The sequence below is a fragment of the Cervus canadensis genome, chromosome 6, assembly GCF_019320065.1.
Source record: "Cervus canadensis isolate Bull #8, Minnesota chromosome 6, ASM1932006v1, whole genome shotgun sequence".
NCBI lineage: Eukaryota > Metazoa > Chordata > Mammalia > Artiodactyla > Cervidae > Cervus > Cervus canadensis.
In genome coordinates, this window is record NC_057391.1 from 39,798,104 (window position 1) to 39,815,117 (window position 17,014).

The 17,014-nt window shown below is 39.5% G+C and overlaps 2 protein-coding genes and 1 non-coding gene across 4 annotated transcripts in view; all 3 read right to left on the reverse strand.

Moving 5' to 3' along the window:
* SOS2 (SOS Ras/Rho guanine nucleotide exchange factor 2) overlaps positions 1-4,344 on the reverse strand; it is a 96,684-nt gene extending 92,340 nt beyond the window's left edge. The window contains exon 1 of one of the 2 annotated variants that reach the window (XM_043471623.1): positions 4,220-4,344. In XM_043471623.1, coding sequence (XP_043327558.1) covers positions 4,220-4,306 — 87 coding nt within the window. In that variant the 5' untranslated portion in view covers positions 4,307-4,344. Of the gene's footprint in view, positions 1-2,126; positions 2,132-4,219 lie in introns of those variants that run through there. The other variant, XM_043471624.1, reaches the window with a different exon arrangement.
* A 9,001-nt stretch (positions 4,345-13,345) lies between these two features.
* LOC122444481 lies at positions 13,346-13,509 on the reverse strand. The gene has a single exon (XR_006270307.1). It is a non-coding gene; the product is annotated as a U1 spliceosomal RNA (small nuclear RNA).
* A 48-nt stretch (positions 13,510-13,557) lies between these two features.
* Positions 13,558-17,014, reverse strand: part of L2HGDH (L-2-hydroxyglutarate dehydrogenase) — a 47,030-nt gene continuing 43,573 nt past the window's right edge. Inside the window, exon 10 of the mRNA XM_043471628.1 lies at positions 13,558-15,546. Within this exon, the coding sequence (XP_043327563.1) occupies positions 15,351-15,546 (196 nt within the window). The 3' untranslated portion in view covers positions 13,558-15,350. The remainder of the gene's footprint in view (positions 15,547-17,014) is intronic.

Sequence of the window (17,014 nt, forward strand, 5' to 3'; positions counted from 1 at the left end):
TTCCTAAAGTCATGGTCCTACCTCACCCTAGGGCTCCAATCTTTTCTCCCCCTTTGTTTGTTTAGTTAATTCCTATTGATCTTTCAAATAATTGTTTACCTCTTTACTGTCCGTCTCTCCCCAGGCCTCTCTGCTACAGTCATTTATTAAGAGAATAGATGTTTTTAATGAGAGCCAGACCTTACTACAACCTCAGTATCAAGAATATTGCCTGGCACGTATGAGGCACTCAACAAATATTTAAATATATTTTCCAGAAGTCAGCACTAATGTTACTTCCTTAAAGAAGCCTTCCTTGACCTTCTGTCAATGGTTCCAATTTCATTTTCTCAAAGAACTCCCAGGAGTTCTTTGGGCCCCAGGAAAGAGCTAATGCAATCTTCTAAAACAGTTTCAAGAGATATCAGTACAAAAGCATTTCTGAATCAAAACCTTCAACCTTCTCTTCCGCCCCCACCCCCAGCATTGACTGCCATTAATTAACTCCAACATTCTCTCACATCTCTTGAATTTTAACAGACATCCAAGAGTAAATTGTAATGGTTGAGGCGGAAGGTCAATATTAAACCTGAATTAAATTAGACTCAGTAACAAGGTAAGTTTACCGATTCTTTCTAGCTTTCTGTGACATTTGTAATGACAGATAATAAGAAAATTTTATTTTCCATGGTTAGCCTGGTGAATAATATCCTACAGAAAAGGCATCTACAAGAAAAATATCAGAGACTAAAAAACCTGCTAAAATGATTTTAAGGCATGTTTCCCCATATGTAAAAGGTTTACACTGATTAGCACACTATTCAAATAGCACACTATTCAAATAGCACACGCACAAAGTACCACAGGCATTTCAAAGACACAGGTAATAAGCTGCATTTACAAATATATCCCACGCTCTTTTTTTTCCTCCAGGTAATATGATAGCTTCAATGTTCTCCAGGAGTAGTAATGAGGGCAATTACGTCTCTGGCTCTTTTTAGGTAAGATACATAATTCAGCAGTAATGTTAACAATGCACATATTATCCATTAGTAGTGTCATATTGCTCTACCCTTTGTAGTTCTCTATGTATTTAAATGCCCTAAGTGAAGCTCTGTTTTAACAGGTAAAGAACAAAAGCACAATAAAACAGTTAAAGAACAACATATTTCTATTTCCAAAATTACTTCTCCTTAAATCTATTTCTCAATGTTCATGTTTCTCCATAGTGAAATGAATATTTAATGTTGGTTTAAAACAATCTCTTCCGTTTTCAAAGTCAATATAGTAACTTTATCAAATATATGTATGGTTTTCAGAAAAATCACAAAAACTTGAAAATAAGCAAAAGAGATAACTTGCTGTTCTTCAGTGCAACACTGTGCTTGATTACTACTGACGGGGCTATTTTACAAACGGGTAAGATTAACTTAAAGAGATTTTTGTCCGGCACAGATGCAAAATCTAATCAGCAGGAAAGATAACCCCAAACTTACTGCTTATGTTCCTGTAGGATATTAACTATTTTTGTGTCCAATCCAACAATCTTACCTTTGATATCCTTTTAAGTTTCCTATAAATACTTAACCTCCTCCAATTTTCATATGAAGTGGCTTTAGCATCTCATGAGTTTCCTCATTAAGTAATAAGTTGAATCAAAATCACTGATACATGTTCCTTCATACTGGCATAAGAGTTTTGATTTTACCTTTCTGAAAATTATATTTTAACTGTTTTGAAGGTTCCATCAAAATGCACAAGTGAACTAGCAGAACTAATTAAACAACCTTGTTCTTTTCACACACACAGATATTTCTTCCAGAACTTTTGAGTTCTACATAAACCAAAACCTCAAAGTTTAGAATTTTCAGTCTAGGTGGTAAACACTTTTAGAGCAAGGCATCTTGCTTTTATTCATGTTTGTATTCTTAGGATCCAGTTTGGGGCCAAGTACCTACAATATGTTCAATAAATGTTAATGAAACTAGCTCCCACATGTTTGATGGCAACATCCCCCGGAGGAGAAAAGTCTTAGTAGTCTAATACTATTGCCGCTTTTACTATTAGTATTAATCCTAGTAGTGTTTGCAATAATCTGGTCAGCTGGAAGAAGGAAGCCATGTTCTAGATGCCTTGAATGTGAAGACAGAGCCTCTGCCTAACTGGCAGGAATTCTCACTGTACAAGGACACGTGTGGCAAGCACAGACCAGAATTTAACTCATCCTGCAAAGAAAGAGTGAACCTTGAACTCAAGAACTACAAACCTAGCAAGCATTATAAACCTACGTGCTGCACGACCACAAAACTGGACATAATCTGGAATTACAAACATCAAAAAATTTCCAAAAACATAAAAAAAAAGTGTTCCATGGGAATATACCTCAATTCTAGAATAACAGTAATGTAATAAATTAAATAAAAATTGTTTTTTCAATTCACCTCAAAAGGCCAGATTTCCTTAGCTGTATATATTCCATAAGCAAAGGACATACAAGAACTGTGGAATAAGACAATAGAGATCTACAAGGCATCTGAGTTCCATGAAAACAAGCACAACATACAAATGCAAAATAACAGACTCAAAGCAATGAACTAGGATCGGATGCTACCCTGGGTTTCTTTCCAGACTAACCTGAGGATATAAATCTGTATCTGTGCATGAGGGATTATTAGGGTCAAAACTACCTATTGAATAAGTTATGCAACACATACTCAAATTCTATTAGCTACCAGAAAATACTAGTAAGTAAGAGACCTACACCTCAAAGCCAACAATATAGGCCTACCTGATAACTGCATTCACACTTCTGCCTATGTGGTGGAAGGCTCAATTACTATCTAAGCATTTCCCTCTTTGCTTTTAACTCAGGCCAGTGTTCATTATCACTACTCAGCACACTTGCCATTTCCTTCCCTCTCCTTATAGAATCGGGTTGCCCACGGAAGGAAGGTCAATGTAATACTTTAACACCTAAAATACCTGTGAAATGATAACTGTCTAGCTGCTCTTAACCACCTCCACCAAATTCTCTGAAAAATATTACATGATGTTTAGCCCAAGGAACGCAATACCTCTTCCTAAGAATCGTGAAAAAATGGCAAATCTGAAACTCAAATACGTGAGGGGATGTTTTTTACTTTAAAATACTACTACTTCCTTTCACTTAGAGAAATTTAATGTATGAAGATTTACTTTCCGGGGTAGTCTTTTAAATTAATGTTTATTCCTTGTTATTTTAAAATTTATCTTTGGTTATTTTGCAAAAAAGGTAATAGGGACTACATCTGTATCAATGGCAAGGAAAGCCCATGCTCAGTATGTTTATCTTCTTCTGCCCCCATTTACACTCTTTAAACGTCTTGACCTTACAAAAGGCTTTATTACAAAAACGTATGATTATTACAAATTTTAAAAAAAGTACGATTATTACCCAAATTCAAAGGAAAACTGACATCATCTACAGGACAGATGCACCCTAGCGATGTACCCAAACTAAAAAGATTGCTTTTTTTATGCGCTGCTTCTTTTTCATCCACTTAAAATGGTTCTAAGTAATAAATTGCACTCAGTAAAGAAAATGACCAAATTTTACAGGGGAAATCTCTCCTAAACAGGGGGACGCCTATGGCAGGAAGGGAGGAGGCACTTTAAATTGACCTCAAGAATTGTACAAGCAATATTATGGCTCACTGACATTTCTCAATCGAGAAACACATCCATCTTACGAAAAAAAAAAAAAATTACAACCTCTTAAGTGAGTAGACACCCTTCACCCTTCAAACTGCCTAAGGGAACAGCCCCAAAGAATTTAATTAAAAGTGATTACTCGGCCTAGAAACGTGCTTTTGTTTTATAAACTGTCTAAATACCAGCGGGACTTTCTCTTGCCCGAATCCAGCCCGAGGACAACAAATTGGTCAACGGCGGAAGTCGCCTGACGAAACGACTGCAACATGAAATCCAGTTTTATGATCATAACAAAACCTTCCTTCCGGGGCCAGGCAATAACTTGAGAAAACGTCCTTTGGGACGCAACAGGCATCAGAAGCCCCTCGTCGCCGGCCGGAGAGAAAGCGCTGGGCCCTCCGGCGCCGAGCGCGGGGAAGTCGTGCAGCTCCCCGCTAGAGCGTCCGAGGGGCCGCGGCTTGGGCCGTGGCTCGCGCCCCGCCCGCCTGCCGCCTGCCTCGGCCCCGGCACCTCCCTCGGGCCCCGAGGCCGCCCGGGCACCAGCACTGACCTTCCGCAGGGCCGAGACCAACAGTCCCCGCCATTTCGGACTGTTCTCTTCGCTGTAGAACTCGTAAGGCTGCGGCGCCTGCTGCATGGCCCCGGCGGCAGCGCCTCCGCATCGGGGGCGGCCCGCGGGCCGAAACGGGCCGGGCTGGTAATCTGACAGGCAGGGCGCGGGCCGCCTAGCCTCGCCGGCCGCCGCCGCCTCCCGCCCGGGCCGCGGCTACGGCCGAGGCGGCTCGGAGGCGGCGCCGGCGGGCGGGCGGGGGCTCCGGGGGCGGCTTCCTCGGCCCCGCGACCTGGCCTCGCGCAGCGTCCTCAGGGGAAGCGCGGCGGCCCGTGAGCCCGGGCGGCCCTCGGCTGCGACTAAAGCGGCGGCCTCCCTTCCCGGCGGCGCTGGCCCGCTTTTGGGGCTGCTGCTCCTCCTTTGTCTGGGTTCGCAGCCCGGCGTGGGTACAGCTGGCCTCGCCCCCGCCCCGACTCCCGCTACGGCCGTAGTAGGCGGACAGAGGCGACGGTAGCTTGTGCCCTCATCGCCTCATCTCCGCCCTCCCAATCTGCAACGCTGCCCTGCCCGGGCCGCCCGAGTCACCTCCAGAGGGCCCTGGGGACCGACCGGCCGTGCGCGTCGGGCGAGCAAGCCACACTCCTGCGCGCACAGTGCCGGCCGCCGCCGCCGCCCCTTCAGCAGCCGCGCACAGCGCCCAGGGCCGCCGCCAAGCTCAGGTCCCAGCGGCCGCGGCTCGGCCCGCCCCCTCCGCCGCGCGCTCATTAACCGGAGTAGCTGGAGCAGCCCCTCACGGAGCATGCGCGCCGCAGAGCTGGCCGAGGCGCCGGCTGGGCGCGGGGGCCTTCCCTCCCGAGTGCCCCTCTCCTGGGCGCTTTCTGAGAGCCAGTTTCAGAAACACTCCCTAGCTCCCTGACTGCGTTTTACACACTCTTTCCCGCGACAATCCTGACTCGATGCCATTCCTCAAGCCCCAGAACTCCAGTCGTGGGAAGCAATATTAGAGAGTTGGAAAGAAAGGGGTTTTCAGGCTGGACACGATGTTTAATGTGTTTGTTTAATGTGTTTATTAATGTGTTTGTTTAATGGCTTTTCTGTATATGTAACTATTTCATAGCGTAGTGTTGTGGGGACTGAAGAAGGTGAGGAGTGGAAAGTCCTTGGCGCATAGTAGGGCCAAAAAAGGCAGACGGCAGCGTTAATCAAGCTTGAACTTAAAAATCCTTCACTTGCACTAGCCCTTATGTGTTCACAGAAATTTTATACCGTTTTGGTAAAACTTTCTGTATTTTTGCATTGTTTTGTTAATGAAGTGTAATCGTTCAGTCGTGTCCGACTCTTTGTGACCCCGTGGACTGTAGGCCACCAAGCTCCTCCGTCCATGGATTCCCCAGGCAAGAATGGAGTGGGTTGTTATTTCCTTCACCAGGGGATCTTCCCGACCCAGGAATCAAACCCGGGTCTCCCGCATTGCCAGGCAGACACTTTAACCTCTGAGCCACCATGGAAACCAGGTCCCACAAAACCTGGATCCGCCCTTGGGGCCAGCACTACTCACTAGCAACCCCAAAAGATCCCCAGACCTTAAGCCCTCCTGAATTGAAGACTCTGGAAACTTTATCATTAGCATAAATTTCATCCCAGTAAAGATGCTGAACACATACATGAGTTACAATAGATTGTTGCCAGCCACCATCCCTGAGGAAGGATAAGGAAAAACAAGGTTCAAAAAGCCAGTGTGCCACACTTCAAAATTGGTTCAAAATCAGTAGCAGAGCAGTTAAAACAAGCATCATTTTGTCATTTTGGCAAAAGCATAATGGCAGAGTAGAAAAACTTAGGAGATCATTTTTCTAATTCAAGTATCCACTGAATCAAGAACCTTTTCAAATAGATAAGTAACAGGGATATGTTGTACAGCAAGGAAATATAGCCATTGTTTTGTAGTAAGTTCAAGAAGAGCAAAATATATAAAAAATATTGAATTATTATGTTGTACCCCTGAAACTACTGTAAATAAGAAATACTTCCTTTAAAAAGAATGGCCACATCCACATTCCCGTGTAATTAGGATAAAAGGTAGAATAGTGAAATGCTTGTATTTCTCCAAAGAATCTTTCCATAAGTGAGGGCAAAGACCTTGGCTAATCTAGACCTCTTTACTTTTCTCTCTCTTCTTGAACTCCAGCTATAAACTGCTAGACTGTCCAGCTACTAGACTGGGGTTGTGTTTTCTTATAGGAGAGTGGAGCTGGTAAGTTTCATTCTTGGCTGAGGAGATTAGGACCCTTCTCTGAGTCAAATCAGGTTTGAAGACACATTTTGTTCAACCAGAACTGTATTTAACTTTTTAAAGCTGATGTAAATATTTTAAAATTAAGAGATTTCATGTAAAAAATCTGGATTTCCAGCTTCTCTTGACAAAGATCTGGTAACACTGGGCCCTGATGCTCCCTCCAAGGGAATGATCAGCAGGCAGGGGGTAGTGGCTGCCTCTTTAGAAAAGCATGCCATCCCATTTGAAGCTGGCTAGCCTCCCCACCTGGCACTCTTCACCCTTTTATGTAACCTGCCTAGTCTCTACAAGCATCTGAGCTATGATCTCTGGGCTAGACAAACAGAAATGTGATCCACGTGCATGTGGAAGATAATCCGAGAATGACACCAGTAAGAAGTTTCCCAACCATATGGGCCATCCAGGAAAACATGTTGGATCCATACCCTATACTGTACCCAGATGTGTCAAATTTTTAAATATAAAAAATAAAACCATAAAATAATCTGTTTATAATTTCAGAGTACAAAGACCTTTCTACTATGACATAAAATGTAGCTTGATAAGTTCTATTTTTGAAAAGGTATACCATAGAAAAACATAAGTTAAGCCAAAAGGTAAATGACAGACTGGAAAAAATACTTACAACTTATTTCCTACAGTTAATCTCCCTAATATCTAAAGGAGTTCCTATAAATTTATAAGACTAAAGTGTAATAATAAAAAAACATAAAGGATATGAAAAGAAAATATAAAATGTCTCAAACTTATTAAAGATGCACAACTTTCTCATATAACAAAAAATGCAAATTTAAACTATGTTATCATTTTTTACCTATTCAGTTCAGTTCAATTCAGTTGCTCAGTCGTGTCCGACTCTTTGCGACCCCATAAATCACAGCACACCAGGCCTCCCTGTCCATCACCAACTCTCGGAGTTTACTCAAGCTCTTGTCCATCGAGTTGGTGATGCCATCCAGCCATCTAAACTTCTGTCGTCCCCTTCTCCTCCTGCTCCAATCCCTCCCAGCATCAGGGTCTTTTCCAGTGAGTCAACTCTTTGCATGAGTTGGCCAAAGTACTGGAGTTTCAGCTTCAGCATCAGTCCTACCAATGAACACCCAGGACTGATCTCCTTTAGGATGGACAGGTTGGGTCTCCTTGCAGTCCAAGGGACTCTCAAGAGTCTTCTCCAACACCACAGTTCAAAAGCATCAATTTTTCGGCACTTAGCTTTCTTCACAGTCCAACTCTCACATCCATACATGACCACTGGAAAAACCATAGCCTTGACTAAATGGACCTTTGTTGGCAAAGTAATGTCTCTGCTTTTTAATAAGCTGTCTAGGTTGGTCATAACTTTCCTTCCAAGGAGTAAGCGTCTTTTAATTTCATGGCTGCAATCACCATCTGCAGTGATTTTGGAGCCCCAAAAAATAAAGTCTGCCACTGTTTGCACTGTTTCCCCATCTATTTCCCATGAAGTGATGGGACCAGATGCCATGATCTTAGTTTTCTGAATGTTGAGCTTTAAGCCAACTTTTTCACTCTCCTCCTTCACTTTCATCAAGAGGATTTTTAGTTCCTCTTCACCTATTAGAATAGCACAAATCAGAAAGTTTGATTATACACTGTGTTGGTGAGAATACGGGGAAATGGGTATTCTGATACATTGTTGGTGAGACTGGTAAACTGGTCAGTCTCCATCAGAGGCAATGTGACAATATCCTAGTTGCAAAGCACAAACCCTTCAGTTCAGTTCAGTCACTCAGTTGTGTCCAACTCTTTGCAACCCTATGGACTTTACCACGCCAGGCTTCCCTGTCCATCACCAACTCCCAGAGCCCTCTCAAACTCATGTCCATTGTGTTCATGATGCCATCCAACCATCTCATCCTCTGTCATCCCCTTCTCCACCCACCTTCAATCTTTCCCAGCATCAGGGCCTTTTCAAATGAGTCAGTTCTTCCCATCAGGTGGCCAAAGTATTGGAGTTTCAGCTTCAGCATCAGTCCTTCCAATGAATATTTAGGACTGATCTCCTTTAGGATGAACTGTTTGGATCTCCTTGCAGTCCAATGGACTCTCGAGTCTTCTCCAACACCACAGTTCAAAAGCATCAATTCTTTGGCGCTAAGCTTTCGTTATAGTCCAACTCTCACATCCATACATGACTACTGGAAAAACCATAGTTTTGCTAGATGGACCTTTGTTGACAAAGTAATGTCTCTGCTTTTTAATATGCTGTCTAGGTTGGTCATAACTTTTCTTCCAAGGAGCAAGCGTCTTTTAATTTCATGGCTGCAGTCACCATCTGCAGTGATTTTGGAGCCTCAAAAAATAAAGTATGTCACTGTTTCCATTGTTTCCCCATCTATTTGCCATGAAGTGATGGGACCAGAGGCCATGATCTTAGTTTTCTGAATGCTGAGTTTTAAGCCAACTTTTTCACTCTCCTCTTTCAGTTTCATCAAGAGGCTCTTTAGTTCCTCTTCACTTTCAGCTATAAGGATGGTGTCATCTGCATACTGAGGCTAGTGACATTTCTCCTGGCAGTCTTGACTCCAGCTTGTGCTTCATCCAGCCCAGCATTTCACATGATGTACTCTGCATATAAGTTAAATAAGCTTAGGGTGACAATATACAGCCTTGACATACTCCTTTCCCGATTTGGAACCAGTCTATTGTTCCATGTCCAGTTCTAACTGTTGCTTCTTGACCTGCATACAGATTTCTCAGGAGGCAGGTCAGGTGGTCTGGTATTGCAATCTCTTTAAGATTTTTCCACAGTTTGCTGTGATCCATAGAGTCAATGACTTTGTCAATAAAGTCATTGTCAATAAAGCAAAAGTAGATGTTTTTCTGGAACTCTCTTGCTTTTTTGATAATGCAACAGATGTTGACAATTTGATTGCCGGTTCCTCTGCCTTTTCTAAATCCAGGTTGAACATCTGGAATTTCACAGTTCATGTACTATTGAAGCCTGGCTTGGAGAATTTTGAGCATTACTTTGCTATCATGTGAAATGAGTGTAATTGTGCAGTAGTTTGAACATTCTTTGGCATTGCCTTTCTTTGGGATTGGAATGAAAACGGACCTTTTCCAGTCCTGTGGCCACTGCTAAGTTTCCCAGATTTCTGGCACATTGAGTGCAGCACTTTCACAGCATCATCTTTTAGGATTTGAAATAGCTCAACTGGAATTCCATCACCTTCACTAGCTTTGTTCGTAGTGATGCTTCCTAAGGCCCACTTGACTTTGCATTCTAGGATGTCTGGCTCTAGGTGAGTGATCACACCATCATGATTATCTGGGTCATGAAGATCTTTTTTGTATAGTTCTTCTGTGTATTCTTGCCACCTCTTCTTAATATCTTCTGCTTCTGTTAGGTCCGTACCATTTCTGTCCTTTAATGTGCCCTTCTTTGCATGAAATATTCCCTTGGTATATCTAATTTTCTTGAAGAGATCTCTAGTCCTTCCCATTCTATTGTTTTCCTCTATTTCTTTGCACTGATCGCTGAAGGCTTTTTTAAATCTCTCCTTGCTATTCTTTGGAACTCTGCATTCAAATGGGTATATCTTGCCTTCTCTCCTTTGCCTTTAGCTTCTCTAAGCTATTTGTAAGGCTTCCTCAGAGAAACATTTTGCCTTTTTGCATATCTTTTTCTTGGGGATGGTCTTGATCCCTGCCTCCTGTACAATGTCATGAACCTCCATCCACAGTTCTTCAGCCACTCTATCAGATCTAATCCCATGAATCTATTTGTCGCTTCCACTGTATAATCGTTAAGGGATTTGTTTTAGGTCATACTTAAATGGTCTAGTGGTTTTCCCTACTTTCTTCAATTTAAGTCTGAATTTGGCAATAAGGAGTTCATGATCTGAGCCACAGTCAGCTCCCAGTCTTGTTTTTGCTGACTGTATAGAGCTTCTCCATCTTTGGCTGCAAAGAATATAATCAATCTGATTTTGGTGTTGACCATCTGGTGATGTCCATGTGTAGTCTTCTCTTGTGTTGTTGGAAGAAGGTGTTTGCTATGACCAGTGTGTTCTCTTGACAAAAGTCTGTTAGCCTTTGACTTGCTTCGTTTTGTACTCCAAGGCCAAATTTGCCTGTTACTCCAGTTATCTCTTGACTTCCTACTTTTGCATTCCAGTCGCCGTAATGAAGAGGACATCTTTTTTGGGTGTTAGTTCTAGAAGGTCTTGTAGGTCTTCATAGAACTGTTCAACCTCAGCTTCTTGAGCATTACTGGTCTGGGCATAGACTTGGATTGCTGTGACACTGAATGGTTTGCCTTGGAAATGAACAGAGATCATTCTGTTGTTTTTAAGGTTGCAAACCCTTGGACCCAATAAATTCTAGGAATATGTCCTATAGGTATGTGAAAGTCATATGTGAAATGACTTTGCACAAGATTAGTCATTCCAGTACTGTTTATTACAGCAAAACAAGGAAAAACACAGTAGAAATAAACAATTCAAATAATCATCAGTAGGAATAAGGGGCTGGTTCAACAAATAATAAATTCAGAGAATGGAACCTATAAAGTCATTTAAAAATACTAGGCCACTGTATTCAAGCCACTTGAACATTCTCCAAAAAACGCTGCAAAGTGAAAAGAGCAGGGTGTGTATAATACAGTATGCAGAATACGCTACCACTTGTATTTTAAAAATGGAGACAATGTTTTATTATATCTATTTCTGAAAGGCTGCACAAGATATTGACAATTTTCACTGCCTCAGGGGTGAGAACTGGGTGACTAGTTCCACTGTGTACTTTTTTATGATTTGAATTTTCAACTAAATGAATGTTGTACTGATTCAAAACATTAATTAAAAGCTGCTTTCTTTAAATGAAAAATTCCAACCTCACTGAAATACCGCCTTCAAGTGTTAAAAAATAGAAGTATTAAATATACTAATACCATGAGAGGGAGAACCTGTGGATATGTAACAAAAACTTAATCATAAATTTGAGTTAAAATTAACATACTATCATAACTTGATAGTAATTTTACTTGTTTTTAGAATTTACTTTATGTAAAAAATTTTAATAATTAATTTACAATATCATGTAAGATTCAGTTGTGCAGCATAGCAATTCAGTTATACACACACACACATGTGTGTGTGTGTATATATATATAGTTTTTCAGATCCTTTCCCCTCATAGGTCACTTATAGGTTACTACATAATTTTGAGTATAGCTGCTTACGCAGGTCTTTGTAGGTTATCTATCTTATACATAGTACTATGTATATGTTAATCCCAGTCTCCTAGTTTATCACTACCTTCACTCCTGCTTTCCCCTTTAGTAACCATAAGTTTGTTCTCTGTGTCTGTCTGTTTCCATTTTGGAAATAAGTTCCTTTTGTCTTCTTTTTTCCTTTTAGATTCCACATAAAAGTGATATGGCATTTGTCTTTCTGTCTGACTTGGTTCACTTAGTGTGATAATCTCTAGGTCCATCCATGTTGCTACAAATGGTATTAGTTCATTCTTTTTTTTACAGCTGAGTAATATTCCATTGTGTATATATACCACATCTTTATCCATCCTTCTGTTGACAGATATTTAGTCTGCTTCCATGTCTTGGTTATTGTAAATAGTGCTGCAATGAACATTGGGATGCATGTAACTTTTCAAGTTATGTTTTTTTCTGGATATATGCCCAGGAGTAGGATTTCTGGGCCATATGGTAAGTCTATGTTTAATTTTTTAAGGAACCGTCATACTATTCTCCATAGTGGCTGTACCAATTTACATTCTCACCAACAGTGTTGGAGAGCTCCTATTTCTCCATACGCTTTCCAAAATTTATTATTTGCAGACTTTTTGATGATGGCCATTCTAGCAGTGTGAGGTGACACCTCATTGTAATTTTACTTGTCTTTCTAGAATTTAGAATGGTTTTAAGGCGATAACTTGAATGACCCAGTCATTTGACAACTCAAATTTCAACATCTCAAATTTTAAAAGGCAGTAAAAATTTTACCACTAATATTCTCCCACTGAAAAACATTTTCAAGAAGGACTTACTCAACATTTCTCCCATTTACTCTCTTCTATTTCTTCAATTTATTTAAAGCTACAAGTGCTGCCAGTCAGTAGCAAACCAAAGCTATGCCACAAGAAACAATAAATGTAGTTGTCACTCACTTTCATGGTCCATTGCTGTAGCTAACTTGGTCTTTGTACAGTCCACCTGCTGGAAAGAAGTTGGAGCAGGCACTCAAGACAGATCATCTGCCCTGTAACCATTATGGGCATCTCATGACCAGAACCTCAATCCCCTGTAAGAGATAGCATACCAAAAATGTCCTCCCTAGAGGAATAATAATTTTGTATAAAATTCCAGGATGATTTATTTATTGCCCCCCTGCCCATGGAGAAAGAACTCTAATGTTCCCTGGGTCTCTGTGTATGAAGATGATACTGACGTCAGCCAGATATTGCCACCACTACCAAATGGAAAGCCATTTTTGTATACGACTGAAGCAGCTTAGAGCACGGTAGGAAAGTGCTCCACTTTTTACCCAAAACACACTCTACCTCATTTTTATGTTATACACAAATTCAAGCTTTTTTTTCAATGACTGCTATCTAAATCCTATAATAGTTCATGTTTCAAACATAAAGTTTATATGAATCAGGATTTTTTTTTTAAATCTTTATTTCTCCATGTTCTGTGTCATATTCACCACCATTCAGTACCCATGTTAAATGGATGATGCACAAAAAGTTATCTTCAGTATTAGATAAACACAAACCACTGGACCCCTAGAAAATGTTATTGAGGGATCTCTATCATTAAAATAGAAAAAAGAAAAAAAAAAAAAACCCAGGGGAAAGAGTGAACACAGTCCCCCACTACCACAAATTATGCAGCCAAGTTTCCCACATCTGGGGACATTGCAAGGGTCAGCATATCCGGAATACAACAGATGAGCTGCACACTGGAAAAACCACCTTCATGTTTATGGTATCTCCCCTGCCAGGCAAGTATTGAACCAAGAGTTTTTATGAAACTAAAAATTATGTTCAAAACCAAGGCTCATTAAAATATTTTTAATATTAATATACATTTCTTCTGTCTTAGAAATACACAAAACTTTAAAATATTATAGCATTATTCCACAACAAGATTCTATGGACAAATACAAAATGTTTTACAAATAGAATAATCTACACATTCAAAACACTTTCAATAATTTTTTCACGATTTTTTGGAGGCATAGTAAAGATCCAAATGGAATGAGCGTTGCTTTAATTAGGATAGTTGTTTTTATAATTTCAATCTTTCACAGCTTAGTGTATATACAATCTTACTGTCAATAAAATAGAGAACTAAGTATTTTCCATCTCTAAATAGCCTTGTAATGAAACAGAAAATACCCTGTGTGTTACATTTCTTGGAGGAACCAGTTGTTATGAAGAATCATTAGGGCTTGTTTCCTCTGTGAATACTTTCCAACTGCTTTTGGTATGTATGCTGATCCCAAGTGTCAAATAACAGCCTAACCTGAATGTGCTATTCTGGAACATGAGCTGATGATGTGTAGCCTTTCAAATTAATTAATGAGGTAGCTCAATCAATGTAATCATTGGCTTGAAGTGAAAAGGAAGAAAACAGATAAGTTTTCCTATCCACCAAAATGCTCATTTTTCTAACTCATCCATCACACAGTGTTAGGGATGAGTGGAAAGAAAAAATTAAGACTAGAAGATTAATCCGGAGAGAGTGTATGTGAGGGAATGGATGAAAATTTCTCACCTAATTGGTGGTTCTGTAATAAAAGATTCTCATATTCTAATTTCCATTTATATTTCTGTTTTCTAACATTCTGAACTATAAGAATCATTTCAATAGATACCACACACACATATAATATATAGTACACAGTAGACAATATGGCACTGGCAACAATTTAAAATATTCATGAAATACACATGATTGTAAGGCACTTTTGCGGTTTACAAAAGTGAATGCCTCAAAATTACGTATTTCCTCAAAATGAAGAAATATCCTCCTAAAGGTTTATAGGATTCCAGAAAAGTCAAGTAGGCATGAATCATTAGTGATCCGGGTCAACATTTGAGAACCTTGGTATAACTGAAGACTAGAGATATAAGAGGTAAATACTATTTTAAATACAAAGTTCTGCATGTCAGTGTCAGGATTCTAAGTTCTTCTGGTTTTTTGAGCACAGAAGACTGAAGAATAAACAAAACACTCATAGTGGACTGTTGTTAAGATTTACAGATGACCCAAGATCAAGTCAATTGTAAGAAACTGAGAAGAATAAATACTTTGAATTTCTTTTGCAAAGTTATTTTTTACAAATATAGATTAGATAGCATCTCACTCAAACTACTTCAAAATGTGAAATTTCATGTATTTTTAATCAATAATTTAAAATTCCCAATTACTGTTACTCTAAATAATGTGATCTTTTTTTACGACTCTTTGAAATTAAAAGGAGGTTTGCAATCTACAATATATTTTCTTGTCTAGGCAAGACAAAAGAAGCTTAGAGATTATAAAGCCAAAAAGTTAAGGGAATAATCACTTTTTCATGCTTTAGTTCCCAGAAATTCCAAAAAAGCCAAATCTTGTGAGGATAGATCATTAGCAAAGTCAGAAGGAAAGACACAACTGTACCTTTTTAAAGAGCATGGACTTTAAAAATATGTTATTTCCATGTTACCTAATTTTAAAAATTCCGTGGTTATCTAAATGGCATACCTAAAAATGACATTTTAAACCAATTTTCTTAAAGAATGCAGTTAGTAAATTCTTGTTGCTGAATGTGGAGATCAAAATGCACACCTAGCTCCTTTCATTATTTACAATTTAAATCTTTGTTGCACTTCATCTACAATCATTCCAGAAATTGCAAGCGAAGAAGTGGCAGCAGGGGAAGGTGCATTCCTCACATGAAGAATGTGATTCCCAATGTCCCCAACGCCTCCATCAAATACAAAATCGTCTATGAGATTTCCATCTTTATCCAGGGCTTGGGCTCTTACTCCAGCGGGGCCCCTGCAAAAGCAAGAGTGGCAGTCATCTGACTAGGAGAGATAGGACACTTTACATATGTGTCAGTGGTTTCAAAGTATTCTTAAAGCAATAAAGTCTTTACTCTTTTAAGTGTACAGTTATGTGAAAACCCAACCAGTTTGTAATTAGCCAAAGGCTGTCAGTTGTAGCCTGTCAAACATACATCCTTAGCCTAAAATACACAAATGGGTTCTTTCCAAAAGTAGCAGATAAATCCATACTTAATCAGACTAGATGTATTTTTATTTGAATTTACAAAATGAATTTATTATAAAATCAGTCATTAGAATATAAGGCTTTTCTAATTGATACAAAGCAAAGAAACCAAGAATTATATGTGTCAGCTACATTCCTATAGCCGCTACAGACTTTTATGTATCTTTGTGTTTTGTTTTGGTTGAATACTATTAAAATTTATGGAGAAAAATATTTGCGAATGGTAGCAAATTCTTGTTTTGTAGTTTGTTTTTATTTTTAACAGTTTAGCCTTTAATATCAGGATAACCTTCAATTAAAGAGAAATGACCTAGAGAAGGAAATGGCAACCCACTCCAGCATTCTTGCCTGTAAAATCCCATGGACAGAGGAGCCTAGCAGGCTACAGCCCATGGAGTCCAAAGAGTCAGACAAGACTTGGTGATTAAACCTTGCGTTGCTTTACCTTGCCTAATACAGTAAGATCCTTTAATACTAAAAGTTCTGCATTATAACACTTGAGTTCACAAGTTAGATTTGTTTTCTTTTTAGTTTTTAAAAAAAGTTACAGATAAAACCTGAATAAAATATTTTTGGAGTCCAAAAGTACCTCCACTGAAACCATGTAAGAAAACCAGTTGAAAACAGGTGCCTTTTATATACCACCAAGACGCAAGAAATCAGGCAATGATATTAAACAATTTTGAATGATTCTGGGCCAATGCAGATACACACTTGAGGAAGAAACAAAGAACATTATGAGAGTACTACCCTCTAGGACCTCAGACTAACTAAGGAAAGATCATGATAATAATAGCTTTTTTTGTTTTTTTTTACCAAGTGTTTAATCCATGCTAGGAATTCTCTCATTTAATCCTCACAGCTCTAAGAGGCTGATATAGTTTATATTTAACAGCAAAGAAAATAGCAAGATTAAGCAACTTGCCAGAAGTCACACAGCTAAAAAGTTCATTTGTAGAGAGATAAGTAAGAATTATAACAATGAGGGTAAAAAATTCTATAATAAAAGTAAGTAATCGTAATACTAAAGCCTGCAAGGAATTTGGACAGATTTCTGAGCTGTAAAGATTTCCAGGTAAGAATCAGATACATCACTACAACACAAAAAGACAGAATGGGAAGCTGAATTTTCTTAGGGTAAGGATATATAACAGCCTACTGGCCAGGGTGTGGTCCATTTAGGTCAATTCTGTGTTTATAAACTCTCTCAACTCATCAAAACAGCATCTCTCCT